The sequence below is a fragment of the Paramormyrops kingsleyae genome, chromosome 25, assembly GCF_048594095.1.
Source record: "Paramormyrops kingsleyae isolate MSU_618 chromosome 25, PKINGS_0.4, whole genome shotgun sequence".
NCBI lineage: Eukaryota > Metazoa > Chordata > Actinopteri > Osteoglossiformes > Mormyridae > Paramormyrops > Paramormyrops kingsleyae.
The window spans coordinates 6,187,609-6,207,133 of record NC_132821.1 but is presented as its reverse complement, the minus strand read 5'-3'; the positions used below and the strand labels follow the sequence as shown (position 1 = coordinate 6,207,133).

The 19,525-nt window shown below is 40.7% G+C and overlaps 1 protein-coding gene and 8 non-coding genes across 9 annotated transcripts; 8 read left to right on the top strand and 1 right to left on the bottom strand.

Annotated features, from left to right (window-relative positions):
• Positions 1-681: 681 nt before the first annotated feature.
• Positions 682-6,056, bottom strand: LOC140582932 (uncharacterized). Its single transcript, XM_072707460.1, has 4 exons — positions 5,416-6,056; positions 4,801-4,968; positions 2,895-2,990; positions 682-1,723 (listed from the first exon to the last, which is right to left on the bottom strand). Exons 1-4 carry the CDS (start codon positions 6,019-6,021, stop codon positions 1,406-1,408), a joined length of 1,188 nt encoding a protein of 395 aa, XP_072563561.1. The 5' UTR covers positions 6,022-6,056; the 3' UTR covers positions 682-1,405.
• A 5,193-nt stretch (positions 6,057-11,249) lies between these two features.
• On the top strand, positions 11,250-11,323 carry trnat-ugu (transfer RNA threonine (anticodon UGU)). The gene has a single exon. It is a non-coding gene; the product is annotated as a tRNA-Thr (tRNA).
• A 411-nt stretch (positions 11,324-11,734) lies between these two features.
• Positions 11,735-11,808, top strand: trnat-agu (transfer RNA threonine (anticodon AGU)). Its single transcript has one exon. It is a non-coding gene; the product is annotated as a tRNA-Thr (tRNA).
• Positions 11,809-12,308: 500 nt separating this feature from the next.
• On the top strand, positions 12,309-12,382 carry trnat-cgu (transfer RNA threonine (anticodon CGU)). Its single transcript has one exon. It is a non-coding gene; the product is annotated as a tRNA-Thr (tRNA).
• A 411-nt stretch (positions 12,383-12,793) lies between these two features.
• On the top strand, positions 12,794-12,867 carry trnat-agu (transfer RNA threonine (anticodon AGU)). The gene has a single exon. It is a non-coding gene; the product is annotated as a tRNA-Thr (tRNA).
• A 500-nt stretch (positions 12,868-13,367) lies between these two features.
• On the top strand, positions 13,368-13,441 carry trnat-ugu (transfer RNA threonine (anticodon UGU)). The gene has a single exon. It is a non-coding gene; the product is annotated as a tRNA-Thr (tRNA).
• An 896-nt stretch (positions 13,442-14,337) lies between these two features.
• trnat-agu (transfer RNA threonine (anticodon AGU)) lies at positions 14,338-14,411 on the top strand. The gene has a single exon. It is a non-coding gene; the product is annotated as a tRNA-Thr (tRNA).
• A 500-nt stretch (positions 14,412-14,911) lies between these two features.
• trnat-ugu (transfer RNA threonine (anticodon UGU)) lies at positions 14,912-14,985 on the top strand. Its single transcript has one exon. It is a non-coding gene; the product is annotated as a tRNA-Thr (tRNA).
• A 4,074-nt stretch (positions 14,986-19,059) lies between these two features.
• trnat-agu (transfer RNA threonine (anticodon AGU)) lies at positions 19,060-19,133 on the top strand. The gene has a single exon. It is a non-coding gene; the product is annotated as a tRNA-Thr (tRNA).
• The last annotated feature ends 392 nt before the right edge of the window (positions 19,134-19,525 follow it).

The following is a 19,525-nucleotide window of genomic DNA, read 5'->3' as shown; positions in this document are numbered from 1 at the left end:
TGTAGAGGACGTGTTGACCAATTTCAACGGCTGGCAAGGATCATAGCCACGGTCTTGGAGTTGTAAAATACGTAACTGACAGACAAGGGCAGTGGTGGTCCTTCTTTTTCCTGTCTCTTGGCACTGTGGCTTAGTTGGTTAAAGTGCCTGTCTAGTAAACAGGAGATCCTGCACTGTAAAGCCTAATAAGTTCACAGAACTCAAAAATTATTTTGTAACAGATTACACAAAAATATTTTAGTGATGTTTTTAAATGTTTTAAGTTTACGTAAAATAAAACTTATACTTAGAGTTGCCTTAAATTATCTCAATGTTATCTTATAAATATTGATATTCCTCAACTTATAATTGGGGAGTAATTCACTAAAAATTTTCAATATTTTTCAACTCATATAATGTGGAAAATACACTTAAAATTTTCAACATTTTTCAACTCATAATGTGGAAAATACACTTAAAAGTTTCAATATTTTTCAACTCATATAATGTGGAAAATACACTAAAAATTTTCAATATTTTTTAACTCATAATGTGGAAAATACACTTAAAAGTTTCAATATTTTTCAACTCAAAATGTGGGAAATGCACTAAAAATAATTTCTAAAGTGAAATACTGATGTTGGCCCACTACACAATTATAATCAGCTAATAATGTTAGAAAACATGAAAGTGACACCACAGTGACAATTTAACTTTTTTTATTCAACACAATGTGCTTTTTAAAAGGCACAAATTAAAGAAGCTCAGTCAAAACAAAGTGCTTGTCAAAGTAAATCAAAAGGAAAAGGAAATGACTCCATAAAAACTAAATCTGTTTTAAAGTACATTGTGTTAATAGTTCCATATTCTGGTAATGTTCATTGCTAGAGAGTGTACAGTAGATTCAGTATTTTGGGTCTCCATCTCACATTATGATAAAAACTCACAAAGTATTCATGATAAAATTCAATAAGATTCTAAGTATAATCCATCCTCAACAGCAATGACAACTATTAGAATGTGGAGCCATTTAAACACTGTTTAAAAACGTTTTAGCACTCACTCTTCCTTGAAAAACACAAATAACATTCAAATAAAGTACTGGTTTCTACTGTGCTGTACTTCAACTGGCAACATCAAGGCAGTGCATCATGGTAGGCATTAGGCAACAGAACATTAAACATGTATAGTGCATGAATTGAACAGTCGTTTCCCACGTTATTCAGTACAAAAAACTTTAGCGTTATTCAGTACAAAAAACTTTTTCAATGTTGTGAAATGTATCTATTAATGTATTAAATCTGAGGTAGAACAGGCAAACATTGTCACATCTTAAATCTGAGGTAGAAGAGGCAAATAATTACATTTGTAAACAAAAAAAAACTTCCTCAATACTCAGTTCAACAAATAATCCATTCTGAATGATTCACTCACTGAACAAATAATTCTTCAGCGTCAGTAGACGCCCTTTCAGTGGTTTGTTGTCCTCAAGACACACCACAACTTTTTGGATAAATGTGAATGTAAGTTCAAGATTCTTTGGGTACTGTAGGTCTAGTGCATAGATGTACCCAAAGAGCAGGAGAAATGAGTCAGCCAGATTTGTGGGACCACTCACAAGCACTTCATCCTCCACGACAATACAGATGCTCTCAGGGCTGAAGAGGGATGCATCAGTAGTGTCACCCGTGATGACTGTCAGGAGAGCCAACGGAGTGTCAGTGAGGTCTGGACCATCTGCTGACTATAAAACACAAATGATACAATAATGAATTCAGCCCCTCAAGGATACAAATCATGCTAATGATATCTAGACATTACTGTCACTTAGCACTTAGACTGCAACTAAGCTACATGTTTTAACTATTTTCTGTACATATGCTTATATCTTATGTTAGTTTCACACCCATCGGTTAGCACTTTTTGAGTAGTGGAATGCTTTATACTTACCTTTTCATAATTTCTACCTGTCAGTTTGTAGAATAACAACTCAAGTGAACTTCATAAACAGGTCCTGGGGGGTATTCCAAAAGGAGGTTCAACAAACTCTGAGCCTAACCCTGAACTCTGAGTTGACTTACCCTGTGAAGTGAAACTGAGTTTTCAGTTCCAGAACAGCTGATCTGAGTTAGGTAAGTCGACTCGGAGTATGTTAACCCTGAGTTGAGCCTGTGCCTGATGACTAGTAAAAAGCCATCATAAATGGAGCTCCAATACTGTGATTCACCGTGGCAACAGGGGAGAAAACAGGAAGCAGACATTTTCTGGCTGCGGCCATAATAAAAATCGCTGACAGAGTTTTAGATGCCGCCGTCTTTTCAGTTTGAATGAAACATCATTTTCTTTTATATTAGCCTTTGAGGAGGTGGTTGAATGTTGTTTAGTGTTTTATTTCATTTAAATTTAGGCTATTTTATTTAATTTAAATTGGCTGAAAATGAAATAAAAACATTCTCACATTGGCTCCTCACTTTGGTTTTTATTTTACATATTAAACAAAGTAAATGTTTATTCAGTAGATATTTTAACTTGTAGTAGCTTTTACCACCAACACATGCTGTGTAACACACATCTGTGTCCTAACATCCTGCTGAGTAGATGAACATAAAGTGCTGCTCACCTCCACCACGTCCGACAGAGGGCTCTGAACTGAAAACTCAAGAGTTTCACTTCACAGGGTAAGTCAACTCAGAGTACAGGGTTAGGCTCAGAGTTTGTTGAACCTACTTTCTGGAATAGCCCTCTAGAATGGTTAACTCAGAGTTTCCCTTATCTCAGGATTCACTCTGAGTTTTCACCTAACCTGCTTTCTGGAATACCCCACTTGTTCTCCTAGAGTTCTTTGAGTGATGTCATATGTTTAAGTTGACTGGATAGCTAGGCAAAGGGATCGATAGTGAGGCCAGTACACTTACGTTACAGGTCCTGAAGAACTTGGAGGCATCTTCACGCAGGTACACAGGAAGTGCACGAAGGACGAGGGCCCGTCTCATATTTACATCACGTTGTTCCTAGATGGACAAAATATATCCATTACAATAGTAATTACACAAATGCAGAGCAAACACTTAAAAAAAATCTAAGTGTTAAATAGCTCCATATTCTGATGGTGGTCATTGCTACAGATGGTAGATACAGTATTCTGGGTCACCATTTCTTCAGTAAAACATTTTTCAAATGAATCAGTTTCTATTGTAAATACTTAAATAACTCACAAAGGAAAAAACTCAAAATTGTAAATCCAATTTTTACGAAAACAGTAGTTATTTGGACTTCTTCAAATTGAAGCTGTTCAAGTATCTTTTTAACCCTCAATGGTTCCTTGGGGTGCGTTCTGCACCCCCTGCCCATTTCTATGGCTACTACCATGTTGTTATTAAAATTACAGCAGTTATCCTCTAGGACATTGTAAGTGCACCAGTTTTACATACGGTCATGCAGAAAATGATAGAAAAAGTGTTGACGTCAATTATCGCTGGCATACTTTCTTCGGGGGTGCAAAATGCACCCCAAAAAAAACTTAATTTATGACAGATGTCTGTGGAGATTCTCAGTTATCCAGGTCATGGTTATCCTAAAAAAGGGTTATGCAATAGCAACTGGACTTTGTTTTTCATAGAAGAAGTGTTGCACTCCATCCAGAGTGCTTTCTCAATTCTGACTGACTGGTTGGCATAGCAGGTTGATGAACCCTGTAGAATCCTCAAGTCGTTAGCACTAGATGGTCACCTGTGGGTTGTTGTTGTTCCCCCTGGCTTTCATGTGTTTCACTGATACCACCTGAGGCTGAGCGTGAACGACTGTGGAAGCGTCTGGGCAAAGTTGAAAGAACTGCATTGTAGGTAGGTGATAGACGTCTTAGGCCACCTCCTCTGTTCAACGACGGTCGTTCATTTGAAGCAGTTGTCCTCCCGGTCAACCTACAATGCAGTTCTTTCAACTTTGCCAAGACGCTTCCAAAGTCGTTCACGCTCGGCCTCAGGTGGTATCAGTGAAACACATGAAAGCCAGGAGGAACAACAACAACCCACAGGTGACCATCTAGTGCTAACAACTTGAGGATTCCACAGGGTTCATCAACCTGCTATGCCAGTCAGTCAGAATTGAGAAAGCACTCTGGATGGAGTGCAAAACGTCTTCTATGAAAAACAAAGTCCAGTTGCTATTACATAACCCTTTTTAGGGTTAATTTATGACATTGATATGATCGACAAATTCAGTTAATTAGTGATAATTGCTACTATAATTTTTTATGTTATTATATTCTAGAACATTTTCGGATATTAAAAAAAGTCAGCCATTTTGTTTTGTTTACATTTCAACTGTTAGAAAAGATATAACACCATGGCTAGGTATTCTACAGCTGAAGCTCTTCGACACATTCTGCAAGAGGATACAGTCGGAATGTGCATTATATGACCAGTCCCCTCTGCTGCCCCCCCCCCACTGCCGCAACCCCTTTAACTGCACTATCTCACTGCGTAAGCTGTGCAAGCATCATGCAGTTAACTAATAAATGTATCTTAACTTTAGTTAATTGAATTTGAGCTTGGTACCATTGAATTATATATGCCATTGGATAGGGGTGCAACTTGAACCCCAAGGACCTGGAACGTAACTTTCTGACAAGGACCCATTGAGGGTTAAGGTACCTCTTTCTGATAGAATACATCTTGTCAAGACGTTTATCTCTGATGAGAGACAATGTTCCTTGACAACCTCGGGGCACAGTCGAGGTAATTCACACTATGGCTTCTTACAGTTGTCTGCAAACAATCTATTAATAATCTGTTTCTGAATAATGCAAAGTTAAAAATTCACCTGAGGGTCATAAATCCTCATGAGCTTGGCTAGCTCCTCCGCTATCTTGCCAGTCTTGGTGGCCTTGTCTCTGAACAAGGTGATGAGTTTAGGCATGTGTCTGTCCAGCTCCTTGTAGAATTGACTGCGCAGGTTAACGTTGTTGATTCGGTGGAACTCTGCGAACACCTGTACATAGACAGAATTACACAGAAATGTACAAAGATGAATTAGGAACAGAAATGTGAATGTATTTTGAGAGGTTTTCAGTTGGCAGGTAGCAAAACCAAGGGCAATTCTATTATGGATGAATCAGAACCAAGGTCAAAATAGAAAGTTAATTGTCATTCTTTAATTTAAAACAGGCTGTATAATGTTATCTAAAGGAAATCTAATAATAAAACTGTATATTTTGTTTAGGGTGAATGGCAAAAATGTCACAGCGTGATGTGTTGTCAACTTTTACATTTGCCATTTGCTTTTTGGTGAATTTTTTGAAAATTTAGATTTTTAAACAGTCATTGAAATATTGGAAAAATCAATCACGTTCAAAGTGGGCATGCTTAAGAGTCATGTTGATTAATTGCTCTCAACAGGGAGAACAGTAAAATAATAAAATATTTTTTATTTTTTTACCTGTGACTCCATAAGTAGGGCTGGCCATCTGACCATGACATCTTTCACCTGTGGAGCTACAACAGCTCCAACGATTTCTTGGCGACGAAGAGCATAGGATATGTTCATGAGCTTGCCTATGACTAATTGGTTTCTCTCAGTCTTTTCGACTTCATGTATGATTTCTTCTCTCATTGTTTCCAGAGTGGCTGGGGTTTGATCCTTCGGTAGGTTGATGATGTAGTTGACCTCAGCTTTTCGAGCTTTCTTTATATTTTGATGGGGGTGATCATTGTCGGGGTTGTTTCGGCTCCGCCTCCCTGTGTTGATGGCTACTTCTGCAACCCCAGCTTTGGCCAGATTGTTACGGTAAGACGCAAACTTGTACCCTATGTGACGTTTCCATCCCAACTCCCCGTCTTCACCAGCTGTCATTCTGAGACATGGATGAGCTGTAATCAAAGCTTTAGCAGCCATTGCCAATTCCTTTTCATGTGGGTATGGTTTAAAATTGTAGATCGTTTCTGCCATTTTTTTAAGGATTTCACTCTTATGTGACCTCTTTAACTTCAGCAATTTTCCTGATTCTTCATAAACACGATTTCCTTCTTCTAGAATATGCTCCATTTCATAACCAAAACCAGGAACAACAAAGTGATCAGGCCAACTCTTCTGCGGCTGTAACGCATTAGGGAGTATGTCTGTGTCAGAAGATGCGGTAGATGAGGTGCGGTAGCCTTCAGGTCTGATGACTCTCAATGTGCCCTTCTCTGGTAACTCCTTGATGTCCACAAGAAGACAAAGATCACCATCAAAGTCCGGATCCTCATAGTGCAGGCTAAAGTCCTCATCCAATCTCGGCTTGAACCTCTCTTGCATTATTTCTTTCAGCTCCTTCACTGACTTTGGTCGCTCAAGTAGAGTAAGTTTCAGGGCGGTGTCTCGTGCAACATACACACGCAGCACATGTTTCTGGGCAGCAGCCATCTTTTGGTTCCTAAAAGACAGAAACACATTAATTTTCATGGAGAGTAAAGGTGACACACACAACATTTACATGACCACATACCAACTGGTCCACACAGCTCCAAGAGAATGTTAGTCATCTGTTTACCTCCTTCAACAAATCTTCATTTTAATAATATGAAACAATTGGGTGTCAAGAGCAATCTTCCATCTATGTTGTAAGCACAGAGAGGTGTTTTGTCATTTAGCTCTGATAGGGTGTGAACAGTCAGATTGTTTGGGAAAAGTTCGTAAGATCTCAGGTGTTCAATGTAGTGTGATGTGTGCTCTTGGCAAAGAAAGACAACTGTACTGTTAACCAGGAGAACCTGTTGAATTCTACAGTAATTAGGCAGTCCTCCCTCTTGTCCCACAGACAAAAACATTCCTACATCATAATCAGTTCCATCAATGCAGACCTTTGATGTGCTGTAAATAACATTGCTTGCTGTTATTTGTTCAATGTATGTCTTGGCGACATTTGGAAGCATTGATACCAGTACAGAAGAGACATTTGATGTCTGCTGGTGAGGTTTGAAGAATCCTGAGGCACTGAGATGGTATGCTACCATGTATTGATGCCTGTCTGCAAGTGTTTTTAACACATTTTTAAAGTTTTGTGTGTCGTGCACAACTCTCTTGAAAAAACGATGTTTACCCTCAAACCTCATTGTCCACAAGTGCACAAGGGGCCCAAAACGGCGTACAAGATCAGGATAGTGTTCAACGTAGTGATGCTTAGGACGGAGTTTGAAATCTGGAAAGGCTTCTTTCAGCATCTCTTTATGATCCTGTATCGTGGACTGTAAATACTGGATGGACTCCTCTGTGAATTCTGAGCACAGCGATAACTCTACTACCTCTTTTAAGTCCATTAGCACAGTCCATGCTTCATCCTCTTCAGGAACTGCATTCCCAATAATTAAAGGGAGCAGTCTAAGCAATGTGGCATTTTCATGGCCATTAACACCAATGCTTTTCTTTACAGCAAAAGTCTGTGGTATTTTATGAGGTTTTTCAAGCTTGGAAACGATAGAATTCTCTCGTTCAAATATTCAAGGGTGAAGTATTTGCGACGGATCATCTCTCCGATACACAGGGCGAGCTCTACAGGCACAATGCCCTCAAAAAGATCGTGGAGGGCATCAGGTGGAAAGCCAGTGACAGTATGAAAATGCTCTAGATGCTGGCTCAGGACACAATCTGCCTGAACACCATTCTGACTCTGACTTTCCCCATGCATTACAGCATGCACATCACTATTATGGCTGTCTTTTGTCCTAAAACTGAACTCGCCACTTGCAATGTCATGAGTCTGAAGTTGAGCTTGTGTTGCCATGCAGAATCTGCAAAAATATTCTGCTCTAAAAGACTTTGAAAAACCTGCCAAATCATGGGCTGCAAGATTGTCAGACACCACACACATGACTGTTCCTTGAACTACCTTACCAATAGACTCTATGAAGACCCCATCTTGTTCATGGGTACGGAGGTCTCTCAACAAAGGACCAAGTGCTTTTTCATAGCCAAATGTCTGCATATCAGCCACTTTACATAAAGCTGCAAGCTGAATCACATGAAGGGCTGATCGGTATTTACTGGGAAGATCAGCAAGCGTCCAATATACTGAACATATTTTGTGTATTTTGCGTGATGTGCCAAGTGGATTGGCTATTTCCAAATCATCAATGTACAAAATTAGTGTTACTTTTAACTCATCTGAAGACAAGAATGTGTTCTCTTTGAAGTACAAACCATCTTGGTGGCTTACATAATGACCGTTTTGTGCCACTTTTGTTTCTTTAATTTTGTCCAAAATATCTGTATGATTGAAGATTTTTTGTATCATCTCAAGAATGGGAACATGCACTGCTGTGTGTCCTGGCTGTAGCAGATACTGTACAGGCTTTACCACAGGGTAATTATTTTCGATGAAGGTTTTCCTTTTCTTGGTTGAAGATAACTGCTTCCCCTTAGCTGTGGCACTGACTATAACATTACTGTCCATAACAGTACTGACAACCTCATTTAGAAGTGTTTCACTGACAGTGATGTCATGACTCTGTAAGACCTCTCTAATGTCATGTTTGAGTATCGGTTGTGACAAGGAAAATATCTGAGTCAAATGTTCCACTATTTCCTGAGATGCCATGTCAGATACATGACGAATAGATTGCATCTTTAGGAATAATGATGCCAAGTTATGGTTCAACTGGGCTCTTTAAGTGTCTGTGTCACACTGACTGTTTACCTCATTAAGATCAAATGTGTCCGCAGACCCTGCACTGTGACTTTCAGCAGGTTCCCCAAGACTTTCTGCTGCAACTACAACTGGGGCACTATCATTGTCTGCCAATACAACACTTTCACCAAAGTCTGAATCACCACTATGTTTTCTACTTTTGTGTGCATTAAACGCTGAGTAGCTATTTGTTCTGTAATTACAGTTCTTGAATGGGCATGCTACCATCTCATGACTTCTCAAATGACCAAATAGAATTTCCTCAGAAAAGGGCTGCTTCAAGTTACACAAAGGACATGTAAAAAAAACACATGCTCTTTCAGTTGGATCTACTCTACATGTATCATTATGAGATCTTGACAGATGAGCTTTCATTGCTTCAAATGATGGAAAAGTACAAATACAACTGTCATAGAGACATGGCAGGGGGGACACTCTTGAATATTGGCTATGCAGTACAGTATAGTGCCAAAATAATTGTCCCTGGGTATTTGATGTTGCAGAACACAACTTGCACTTCCACTCCATTGGGCCAACTTCAGCTAATAGTGTTAATAACACTATTTCATATAATACATCCTACCTGACCTGTTAAAATTATTTCGAGATGATCTCACAACCACACACTTGAGCCTACGAAGAAATACAAACACAGGTCTGGTTAGCATCATGATAACACACTGACATTATGTTATTTAGCATTGTTCGTTTCATGCTAGCACACACATACACACAGCTCGACAATGTAAAATATAGACTGTGTAACGCGGACACTTATTGAAATAAGTATACTCACAGTACTCACATGCATTACCGGCGAAAAGCGATAACAACAACCAGCAGAAACTGGGAAGCAAGGAAAGTTATTCTTCTGGTCCCCGCCAGAAAGTTCAGACTCGTGGACCTAACCGTCAGTGTCCCGGGCAAACATGCATTATGGGAAATGTAGTTCATACAGGAAACCCGCTGATAACATTTCACCGTTGTATGATTGTAAGACGTATTTGTCACCAGTGTTGGGGAAAGTTAATTTTAAATGTAATATATTACAATAGAGTAACTCCCCCCAAAAAGTAACTAATTGCATTACTTAGTTACTTTTTATGGAAAGTAATGCGTTATATTAATTTTGAGTTACTTTTGCGTTACTTATTTCTTACCTGGCTAAAGCTTTATCTTGTTCAGGCCTTAGACGTGTTTTTTTTACTAAGAAATTCAGCATTCAACAACAGCCTTTATAACCCTCACCTTAATTTTCTTTTAAAAACACATACGGTAATTAAATATTTTTTTAAGCAAATTAATTAAAATAAAAAAGTAACTCGCGCTACTGTTTTAAAAAAAGTAACTCAAATATTAATGTGTAAATTTCTAAAGTAATACGTTATATTACTCGTTACTTAAGAAAAGTAATATTATTACGTAACGCACGTTACTTTTACGCGTTACCCCCAACACTGTTTGTCACATTCAACAACTTCTAAAGTTACAATTACTTGGATTTGTAAACTACTTACAAAAAAATTCACTGTGCACATTGGACAAATGTATTCCCAGTTCCAAATTTAAGACTATTTATCGAAATTCAATAATAAAATAAAAACCTTAGCGTTACTTACCAAATCAGGGCTGATGCTAAGACGGCGCTTAAGAAAACGAGGGCAATAACACTAATGGAAAAAAAAACTGAGGTGGTAGTGGTGGTGGTTTGAAGTGGGGGGATAAAAGTGCGCACTGCAAACAAACAAAAACAAATTAAACTGTGTTCCACATCCACATGGGCTGGCCAAGACTTCTCCGCATCAAGGTAAAATTAAGATGGCTGACTCAGCTTTCCTGAAGGAGAGATAAGACCCACCCACCAGAACGTCATGACGTCGATAACGTTATGACACTACTGTGTGGTTTCTAAACTTTTTGAGTGTTCCACACAAATTAGCTATAAAATATGGAGCCCTATTCAATTAAAGTGGCTCAAATCTCAACAGAGCTCAAAACTTTATAGTTTGGTCAACTGCATAATGACATTTAACTGTTATGACCCTATTAGTTATGAGCTAGTATGACTGTTTGGGATTACAGTGTGGGTTCAAATCCCAGCAGTGCCTTGAGTTTCACTGTAGGGAATGAGATGCTGTGAGGTTTCTGCATTTTTTCCACTGAAGGCAGTCATTGTGGAAAGAAGCTGTCAGAAGCAAATCATTTGCTCCAGGTGAGGCTTTAGTTCAGAATCTCCGCATGGCTCAACCAGTCACTGCCATGTGCATAGCAGACGCTGACTGATTACAGTACAGGAGTCTATGACTCAAGGCGTGTGAGTACACTATGTCAGTGTTTTCTCGAAAAATGTTGTCCACACAATTGTCTTGGGCCCATACCTTACTTTCCTTAAGTAGTAGATCACTGAAATCTGGCTGAAATTTCAGCAGATTCTCATTATCTCAATTGCCACCATCACGATCCACTGAGTGAAGAAGCAGGGGAGTCTTGACTGACTGACATAATGAAGAGTGTACAATCGGCTTGAATCTAAAAATGTTATGCTGTCAGGCTACTAGTTGTAGTACTTGGACAATCCCTGAAGTAAGAGGTGCAATTCTTACCAGGGGGTGCTGTGGCTTAGTTGGTTAAAGCACCTGTCTTGTAAACAGGAGATCCTGGGTCTGAATCCCAGCAGCACCTTATTAATGCTGATGAATCTTTTGCCAAGAATAACCTTCATGTCTGCTGGAGGCATGGTAAGTGTAGACCTTGTATGTTAAGAGCAAAAGTGTCAGCTAGGCACTCGCACAACGTGTCTTTGCTCCTGCCATGGAGGCATTACAATAGTTCTGCTCGAGAATATAGTTCAATACTGAAGAGTTTGCTAGAAGCCACACAGCTACCTTCTTCGTTGGGCAGTGAACATGACAGAGGTGAACAGCAGTGGCCTGGAGAAGGATAGTTATGGAGAAGAAAGAATTTGAAGCATTTGTGTAGAGGAAGTGTTGACCAATTTCAACGGTTGGCAAGGATCATAGCCACGATCATGTAATTGTGAAATACGTAACTAACAGACAAGGGTAGTGGTGGTCCTACTTTTTCCTGTCTCTTGGTGCTGTGGCTTAGTTGGTTATAGTGCCTGTCTAGTAAACAGGAGATCCTGGGTTCAAATCCCAGCAGTGCCTTGAATTTCACCGTAGGAAATGAAATGCTGCGAGCTTCTTGCCTTTTTTCCACTGAAGGCCGTCATTGTGGGAAGAAACTGTCAGAAGCAAATCATTTGCTCCAGGTGAGGCTTGAGTTCAGAATCTCAGCATGGCCCAACCTGACGCTGCCATGTGCATAGCACACGCTGACTGATTACAGTACAGGAGCCTCTGACTCAAGGTTTGTGAGTACACTATGTCAGTGTTTTCTCGAAAAACGTTGTCCACAGAAAAATCTTGGGCCCATACCTTACTTTCCTTAAGTAGTAGACCACTGAGATCTGGTTGAAGTTTCAGCAGATTCTCATTATGTCAATTGCCACCATTACGATCTACTAATTGAAGAAGCAGGGGAGTCTTGACTGACTCAAATAATGAAGAGTGTACAATTGGCTTGGTTCTAAACATTTTCTGCTGTCAGGCTACTAACTTTAGTAGTTTGATAATCCCTGAAATGTGAGTTGCAACGTTTAATAGTGGGTGCTGTGGCTTAGTGGTTTAAAGCGCCTGTCTCGTAAACAGGAGATCCTGGGTCCAAATCCCAGCAGCACCTTGTTAATGTTGATGAATCTTTTGCCAAGAACAACCGTCATGTCTGCTGGAGGCATGGTAAGTGTAGACCTTGTATGTTAAGAGCAAAAGTGTCAGCTAGGCACTCCCACAACATGTCTTTGCTCACGCCATGGAGGCATTACAATAGTGCTGCTCGAGAAAATAGTTCAATACTGAAGTGTTTGCTAGAAGCCACACAGCTACCTTCTTCATTGGGCAGTGAACATGACAGAGGTGAACAGCAGTCGCCTGGAGAAAGAAAGTTATGGAGAAGAAAGAATTTGAAGCGGTTGTGTAGAGGACGTGTTGACCAATTTCAACGGCTGGCAAGGATCATAGCCACGGTCTTGGAGTTGAAAAATACGTAACTGACAGACAAGGGCAGTGGTGGTCCTTCTTTTTCTTGTCTCTTGGCGCTGTGGCTTAGTTGGTTAAAGTGCCTGTCTAGTAAACAGGAGATCCAGGGTTCAAATCCCAGCAGTGCCTTGAGTTTCACTGTAGGGAATGAGATGCTGTGAGCTTCTTGCCTTTTTTCCACTGAAGGCCGTCATTGTAGGAAGAAACTGTCAGAAGCAAATCATTTGCTCCAGGTGAGGCTTGAGTTCAGAATCTCAGCATGGCCCAACCAGACGCTGCCATGTGCATAGCAGACGCTGACTGATTACAGTACAGGAGCCTCTGACTCAAGGTGTGTTAGAACACTATGTCAGTGTTTTCTCGAAAAATGTTGTCCACACAAAAATCTTGGGCCCATACCTTACTTTCCTTAAGTAGTAGACCACTGAGATCTGGTTGAAGTTTCAGCAGATTCTCATTATCTCAATTGCCACCATTACGATCTACTAATTGAAGAAGCAGGGGAGTCTTGACTGACTCAAATAATGAAGAGTGTACAATTGGCTTGCTTCTAAACATATTCTGCTGTCAGGCTACTAACTTTAGTAGTTTGATAATCCCTGAAATGTGAGTTGCAACTGTTAATAGTGGGTGCTGTGGCTTAGTGGTTTAAAGCGCCTGTCTTGTAAACAGGAGATCCTGGGTCCAAATCCCAGCAGCACCTTGTTAATGTTGATGAATCTTTTGCCAAGAACAACCGTCATGTCTGCTGGAGGCATGGTAAGTGTAGACCTTGTATGTTAAGAGCAAAAGTGTCAGCTAGGCACTCGCACAACATGTCTTTGCTCACGCCATGGAGGCATTACAATAGTGCTGCTCGAGAAAATAGTTCAATACTGAAGTGTTTGCTAGAAGCCACACAGCTACCTTCTTCATTGGGCAGTGAACATGACAGAGGTGAACAGCAGTGGCCTGGAGAAAGAAAGTTATGGAGAAGAAAGTATTTGAAGCGGTTGTGTAGAGGACGTGTTGACCAATTTCAACGGCTGGCAAGGATCATAGCCACGGTCTTGGAGTTGTAAAATACGTAACTGACAGACAAGGGCAGTGGTGGTCCTTCTTTTTCCTGTCTCTTGGCGCTGTGGCTTAGTTGGTTAAAGTGCCTGTCTAGTAAACAGGAGATCCTGGGTCCAAATCCCAGCAACACCTTGTTAATGTTGATGAATCTTTTGCCAAGAACAACCGTCATGTCTGCTGGAGGCATGGTAAGTGTAGACCTTGTATATTAAGAGCAAAAGTGTCAGCTAGGCACTCGCACAACATGTCTTTGCTCCTGCCATGGAGGCATTACAATAGTTCTGCTCGAGAAAATAGTTCAATACTGAAGAGTTTGCTAGAAGCCACACAGCTACCTTCTTCGTTGGGCAGTGAACATGACAGAGGTGAACAGCAGTGGCCTGGAGAAGGATAGTTATGGAGAAGAAAGAATTTGAAGCATTTGTGTAGAGGAAGTGTTGACCAATTTCAACGGTTGGCAAGGATCATAGCCACGATCATGTAATTGTGAAATACGTAACTAACAGACAAGGGTAGTGGTGGTCCTACTTTTTCCTGTCTCTTGGTGCTGTGGCTTAGTTGGTTAAAGTGCTTGTCTAGTAAACAGGAGATCCTGGGTTCAAATCCCAGCAGTGCCTTGAGTTTCACTGTAGGGAATGAGATGCTGTGAGGTTTCTGCATTTTTTCCACTGAAGGCAGTCATTGTGGGAAGAAGCTGTCAGAAGCAAATCATTTGCTCCAGGTGAGGCTTTAGTTCAGAATCTCCGCATGGCCCAACCAGATGCTGCCATGTGCATAGCAGACGCTGACTGATTACAGTACAGCAGTCTATGACTCAAGGCGTGTGAGTACACTATGTCAGTGTTTTCTCGAAAAATGTTGTCCACTCAATAGTCTTGGGCCCATACCTTACTTTCCTTAAGTAGTAGTTCTCTGAAATCTGGCTGAAGTTTCTGCAGATTCTCATTATCTCAATTGCCACCATCACGATCCACTGAGTGAAGCAGCAGGGGAGTCTTGAATGACTGACATAATGAAGAGTGGACAATCGGCTTGAATCTAAAAATGTTATGCTGTCAGGCTACTAGTTGTAGTACTTGGACAATCCCTGAAGTAAGAGGTGCAATTCTTACCAGGGGGTGCTGTGGCTTAGTGGTTTAAAGTGCCTGTCTTGTAAACAGGAGATCCTGGGTCCAAATCCCAGCAGCACCTTGTTAATGCTGATGAATCTTTTGCCAAGAACAACCGTCATGTCTGCTGGAGGCATGGTAAGTGTAGACCTTGTATGTTAAGAGCAAAAGTGTCAGCTAGGCACTCGCACAACGTGTCTTTGCTCCTGCCATGGAGGTATTACAATAGTTCTGCTCGAGAAAATAGTTCAATACTGATGACTTTGCTAGAAGCCACACAGCTACCTTCTTCGTTGGGCAGTGAACATGACAGAGGTGAACAGCAGTGGCCTGGAGAAGGATAGTTATGGAGAAGAATGAATTTGAAGCAGTTGTGTAGAGGAAGTGTTGAGCAATTTCAACGGTTGGCAAGGATCATAGCCACGATCATGTAATTGTGAAATACGTAACTGACAGACAAGGGTAGTGGTGGTCCTACTTTTTCCTGTCTCTTAGTGCTGTGGCTTAGTTGGTTATAGTGCCTGTCTAGTATACAGGAGATCCTGTGTTCAAATCCCAGCAGTGCCTTGAATTTCACTGTATGAAATGCTGTGAGCTTCTTGCCTTTTTTCCACTGAAGGCCGTCATTGTGGGAAGAAACTGTCAGAAGCAAATCATTTGCTCCAGGTGAGGCTTGAGTTCAGAATCTCAGCATGGCCCAACCAGACGCTGCCATGTGCATAGCACACGCTGACTGATTACAGTACAGGAGCCTCTGACTCAAGGTGTTTGAGTACACTATGTCAGTGTTTTCTCGAAAAATGTTGTCCACACAAAAATCTTGGGCCCATACCTTACTTTCCTTAACCCTTAAGAACCCAGACCTATTTCTACTTTCATGAAAATTACGGGGGTTGTAAGTTATATCAAATGAATCATATATAACACATTTCTGAAGTTTTTTTTGTAATAGCACCACCTACTGGCCCAGATCTGAAATGTCACATATGCGTCACATTGGGCAAACAAGGTACATTTGTTCCATATTTAGAAAGTAATTCTGTAAACACTTTCTTGCTTTTAAAAACAGAATTTCCTTTTTATTTTCAAATTCTTAACATGGATAATGATGGTAACACTTCTTGGTTTACTTCAACAAGCTTCTTGGGAAAAAAAATAAATAAATCAGCCCAATGTTGGAGGTACAATTGAACATGTCACTGAAAAAACATTAACATTAGAGAGGTGTAATGAACTAAAAACATGAGCATATAAAAACATTTTGCCAAAATAGAAAAGAATGTTACATAAAGTCAATAACTTGCTCAAATGGCTTTTTTCATTGCAGTTGTTAGAAGTTTACCTTTGGTAATGGTAACTTTTGAAGCAATTTCTTTCCTCTGTGAAACAAAGACGTACATCACATTTTTCACAGAGGGTGGTAGTTGCATTCACCTTGCAATTTTTGCACCGACCTCGCTTTTCACATTTTACCGGCCAATGTGCAACCTCATCAGTCCGGACATCCTCTGGAACTCCAACACGAACTCTCTTGGGTGGTGGAGGTGGTGATGAGATGTTCTGTGATGGGCGCCCCCTGTGTGATTTCCAAAGGATCAGGCTTGTGGCAACTTCTGCCTGGAAGGTTCTTTGTTTCAGTGGCTTTTGGACACCAAGTAGCTTGCAGTCACGACGATAAATCAACCATGCGTTGACAACACCGAGCATGATGGTTTGCCAGAACAGGTAGAGATACCACCTCTGTGACTTCATGTGGTACTTGTACCTTGCAATGCAGGCGTCAAGCAGGTCAATACCCCCCATGAATGTGTTGTACTCCTTCACAATGTGTGGCCTTTTGACCTCAACAAATGCCTTGTCCGATTTGCTCCAGCGACGGACTGTATCTTGAGGCTCAGTTGCACAATAGGATGAGATGAGGGTAACAGATTTGTTGTCATACCACTTCACAATAACCATGCTCTCCTCCTTATTCACCCTGGCATCAACAGATCCTCTGCCTCTCTGGGCAAGACTTTTTTCATCTTCAAGCTGACAACCTGCTAAGCGATTTCCACGAAGTGTTCCTACAAAGTAGATCTGTCGCTGAAGAAGTGTGAGCACAAGTGGGGCTGAGGAGAAGAAGTTATCAGCAAAAACTTTGTAGTTTTGCTCAGCTGGCAGAGTTTCACACAACTTCACCACAACATCTCCTCCAATCCCAAGTAAAGTCTTCTTCCCAGTACCACCTTGATAAACAACAAAATCATGGAGCATACCAGAGGATGAGCACCGGGCCCAGATTTTCAATCCCCAGGGGTGGGGCTTTCCCTTCACATACTGCCTTATTGGGCTGTGTGTCCCCTTGAAGGGTACCATTTGCTCATCAACAGAGTTGTACTCCTCTGGGACGATATCCAGGCATTGTTTGCGAAACATTTCAAGCCATGGACGGATCTTCCAGCAGTTGTCTTCTGCATCTCTGTGTAATAAATCTGTATTGTCAGTGAAATGTAGAGATCCCAGCAGGGTTTGAAATCGGTTGCGGGACATGTTATCTGCTACCATAGGACACCTGGCGTCATTTTCCCAGTATGCTCGATTTCCAGGCATTTGGCACAGACCCATCCTCAGATAGAGACCAATGAGTATTTCTAGTTCTTTAACAGTGGTATTTACATTTCTCAGATGGTTGGATTTTTGTACACTGTATAAATTTGTTTGTTCCATTAACAACAGCAGCATATTATCTGTGATGAAGTTTTTGAAGTACTCCAGTGGAGTGTGGATCTCATCTGGAGGTTTGGCACAGGGTCCCTTGAATGTGGTCTCAGGGGTTTCGAACGTTTTCTTTCTCCAGGAGAATTTTTGTCCTTTGATGGCTGCCTTGGGCTGCCCAGTGTCCATATGGCTTGAATGTGGCTCTGTCTCTAAATCACTTGAATCACAACTGTCTGAATCACTGGATTCACTTGATTCATCACTCTCCACGTCTTTGTGGGGGATGTAATTAGGGTCTTCAGAATCTTCATCTGAGCTACTTTCACATCCCTCATACTCACTGTCCTCTGCAGCGATAAACTCCAGCGCATCTTGAACACTATATTTTTTCTTTTTATCCATTCTACTAAAGAGTGAAAATGACAAAAAATGGGGGGTAACTGAAAAACGCCTCGACAAAGCTAAAGTAAAGTTCCATCACAAATTTAGGTAATTTAATAAATTAGTTATGCTTGAATTTAGTTAAATATGACTGAGAATTAACAACAAAGAATACATTTACTTAAAATAACTGAATGAGCTAAACTGACTAAGCAAATGATCAGTTTTTGTCTTTTTGTGACAAATACTGTATGTCACATCAGTTTTTTTAAGAAAATTTGGAGTTTAATGCCTGATGTGACATATTTGTCACAGCGATATTTAACAAACTGATTCTAGATCAAATTGTTTCAGAAATATTACCAAACTAGGTTACAAGTGACCTATGACATCTTATCTAAAGTTTAGAATTGCTGAATGAGTAAAAGCTTACCTTTGCAAAAAGAAAAGAAAGTTTTTAAAATTAGCACAGTGGTCTCATTAGCTAACCAGGTGGACCAAGACTTTGAAAATGGTGTCTTGAACACCCAGAATGCCTCACTTGTCACATGACTGAACTAGTTTGTGCAGTAGACGTCACTTAGGGACTTTATTAGTTAAAAGTCAAAGTTAAACCATTGTAAATAGTTTTTCTCTAAGTGTAAAGGGGCGGTGACACCATCTGGTTGAAGTTTCAGCAGATTCTCATTATCTCAATTGCCACCATTACGATCTACTAATTGAAGAAGCAGGGGAGTCTTGACTGACTCAAATAATGAAGAGTGTACAATTGGCTTGCTTCTAAACATTTTCTGCTGTCACGCTACCAACTTTAGTAGTTTGATAATGCCTGAAATGTGAAGTGTTTGCAAGAAGCCACACAGCTACCTTCTTCATTGGGCAGTGAACATGACAGAGGTGAACAGCAGTGGCCTGGAGAGAGAAAGTTATGGAGAAGAAAGAATTTGAAGCGGTTGTGTAGAGGAAGTGTTGACCAATTTCAACGGTTGGCAAGGATCATAGCCACGATCTTGGAGTTGTAAAATACGTAACTGACAGACAAGGGCAGTGGTGGTCCTACTTTTTCCTGTATCTTGGCGCTGTGGCTTAGTTGGTTAAAGTGCCTGTCTAGTAAACAGGAGATTCTGGGTTCAAATCCCAGCAGTGCCTTGAGTTTCACTGTAGGGAATGAGATGCTGTGAGGTTTCTGCATTTTTTCCACTGAAGGCAGTCATTGTGGGAAGAAGCTGTCAGAAGCAAATCATTTGCTCCAGGTGAGGCTTTAGTTCAGAATCTCAGCATGGCCCAACCAGACGCTGCCATGTGCATAGCAGACGCTGACTGATTACAGTACAGGAGTCTATGACTCAAGCCGTGTGAGTACACTATGTCAGTGTTTTCTCGAAAAATGTTGTCCACACAATAGTCTTGGGCCCATACCTTACTTTCCTTAAGTAGTAGATCACTGAAATCTGGCTGAAGTTTCAGTAGATTCTCATTATCTCAATTGCCACCATCACGATCCACTGAGTGAAGAAGCAGGGGAGTCTTGACTGACTGAC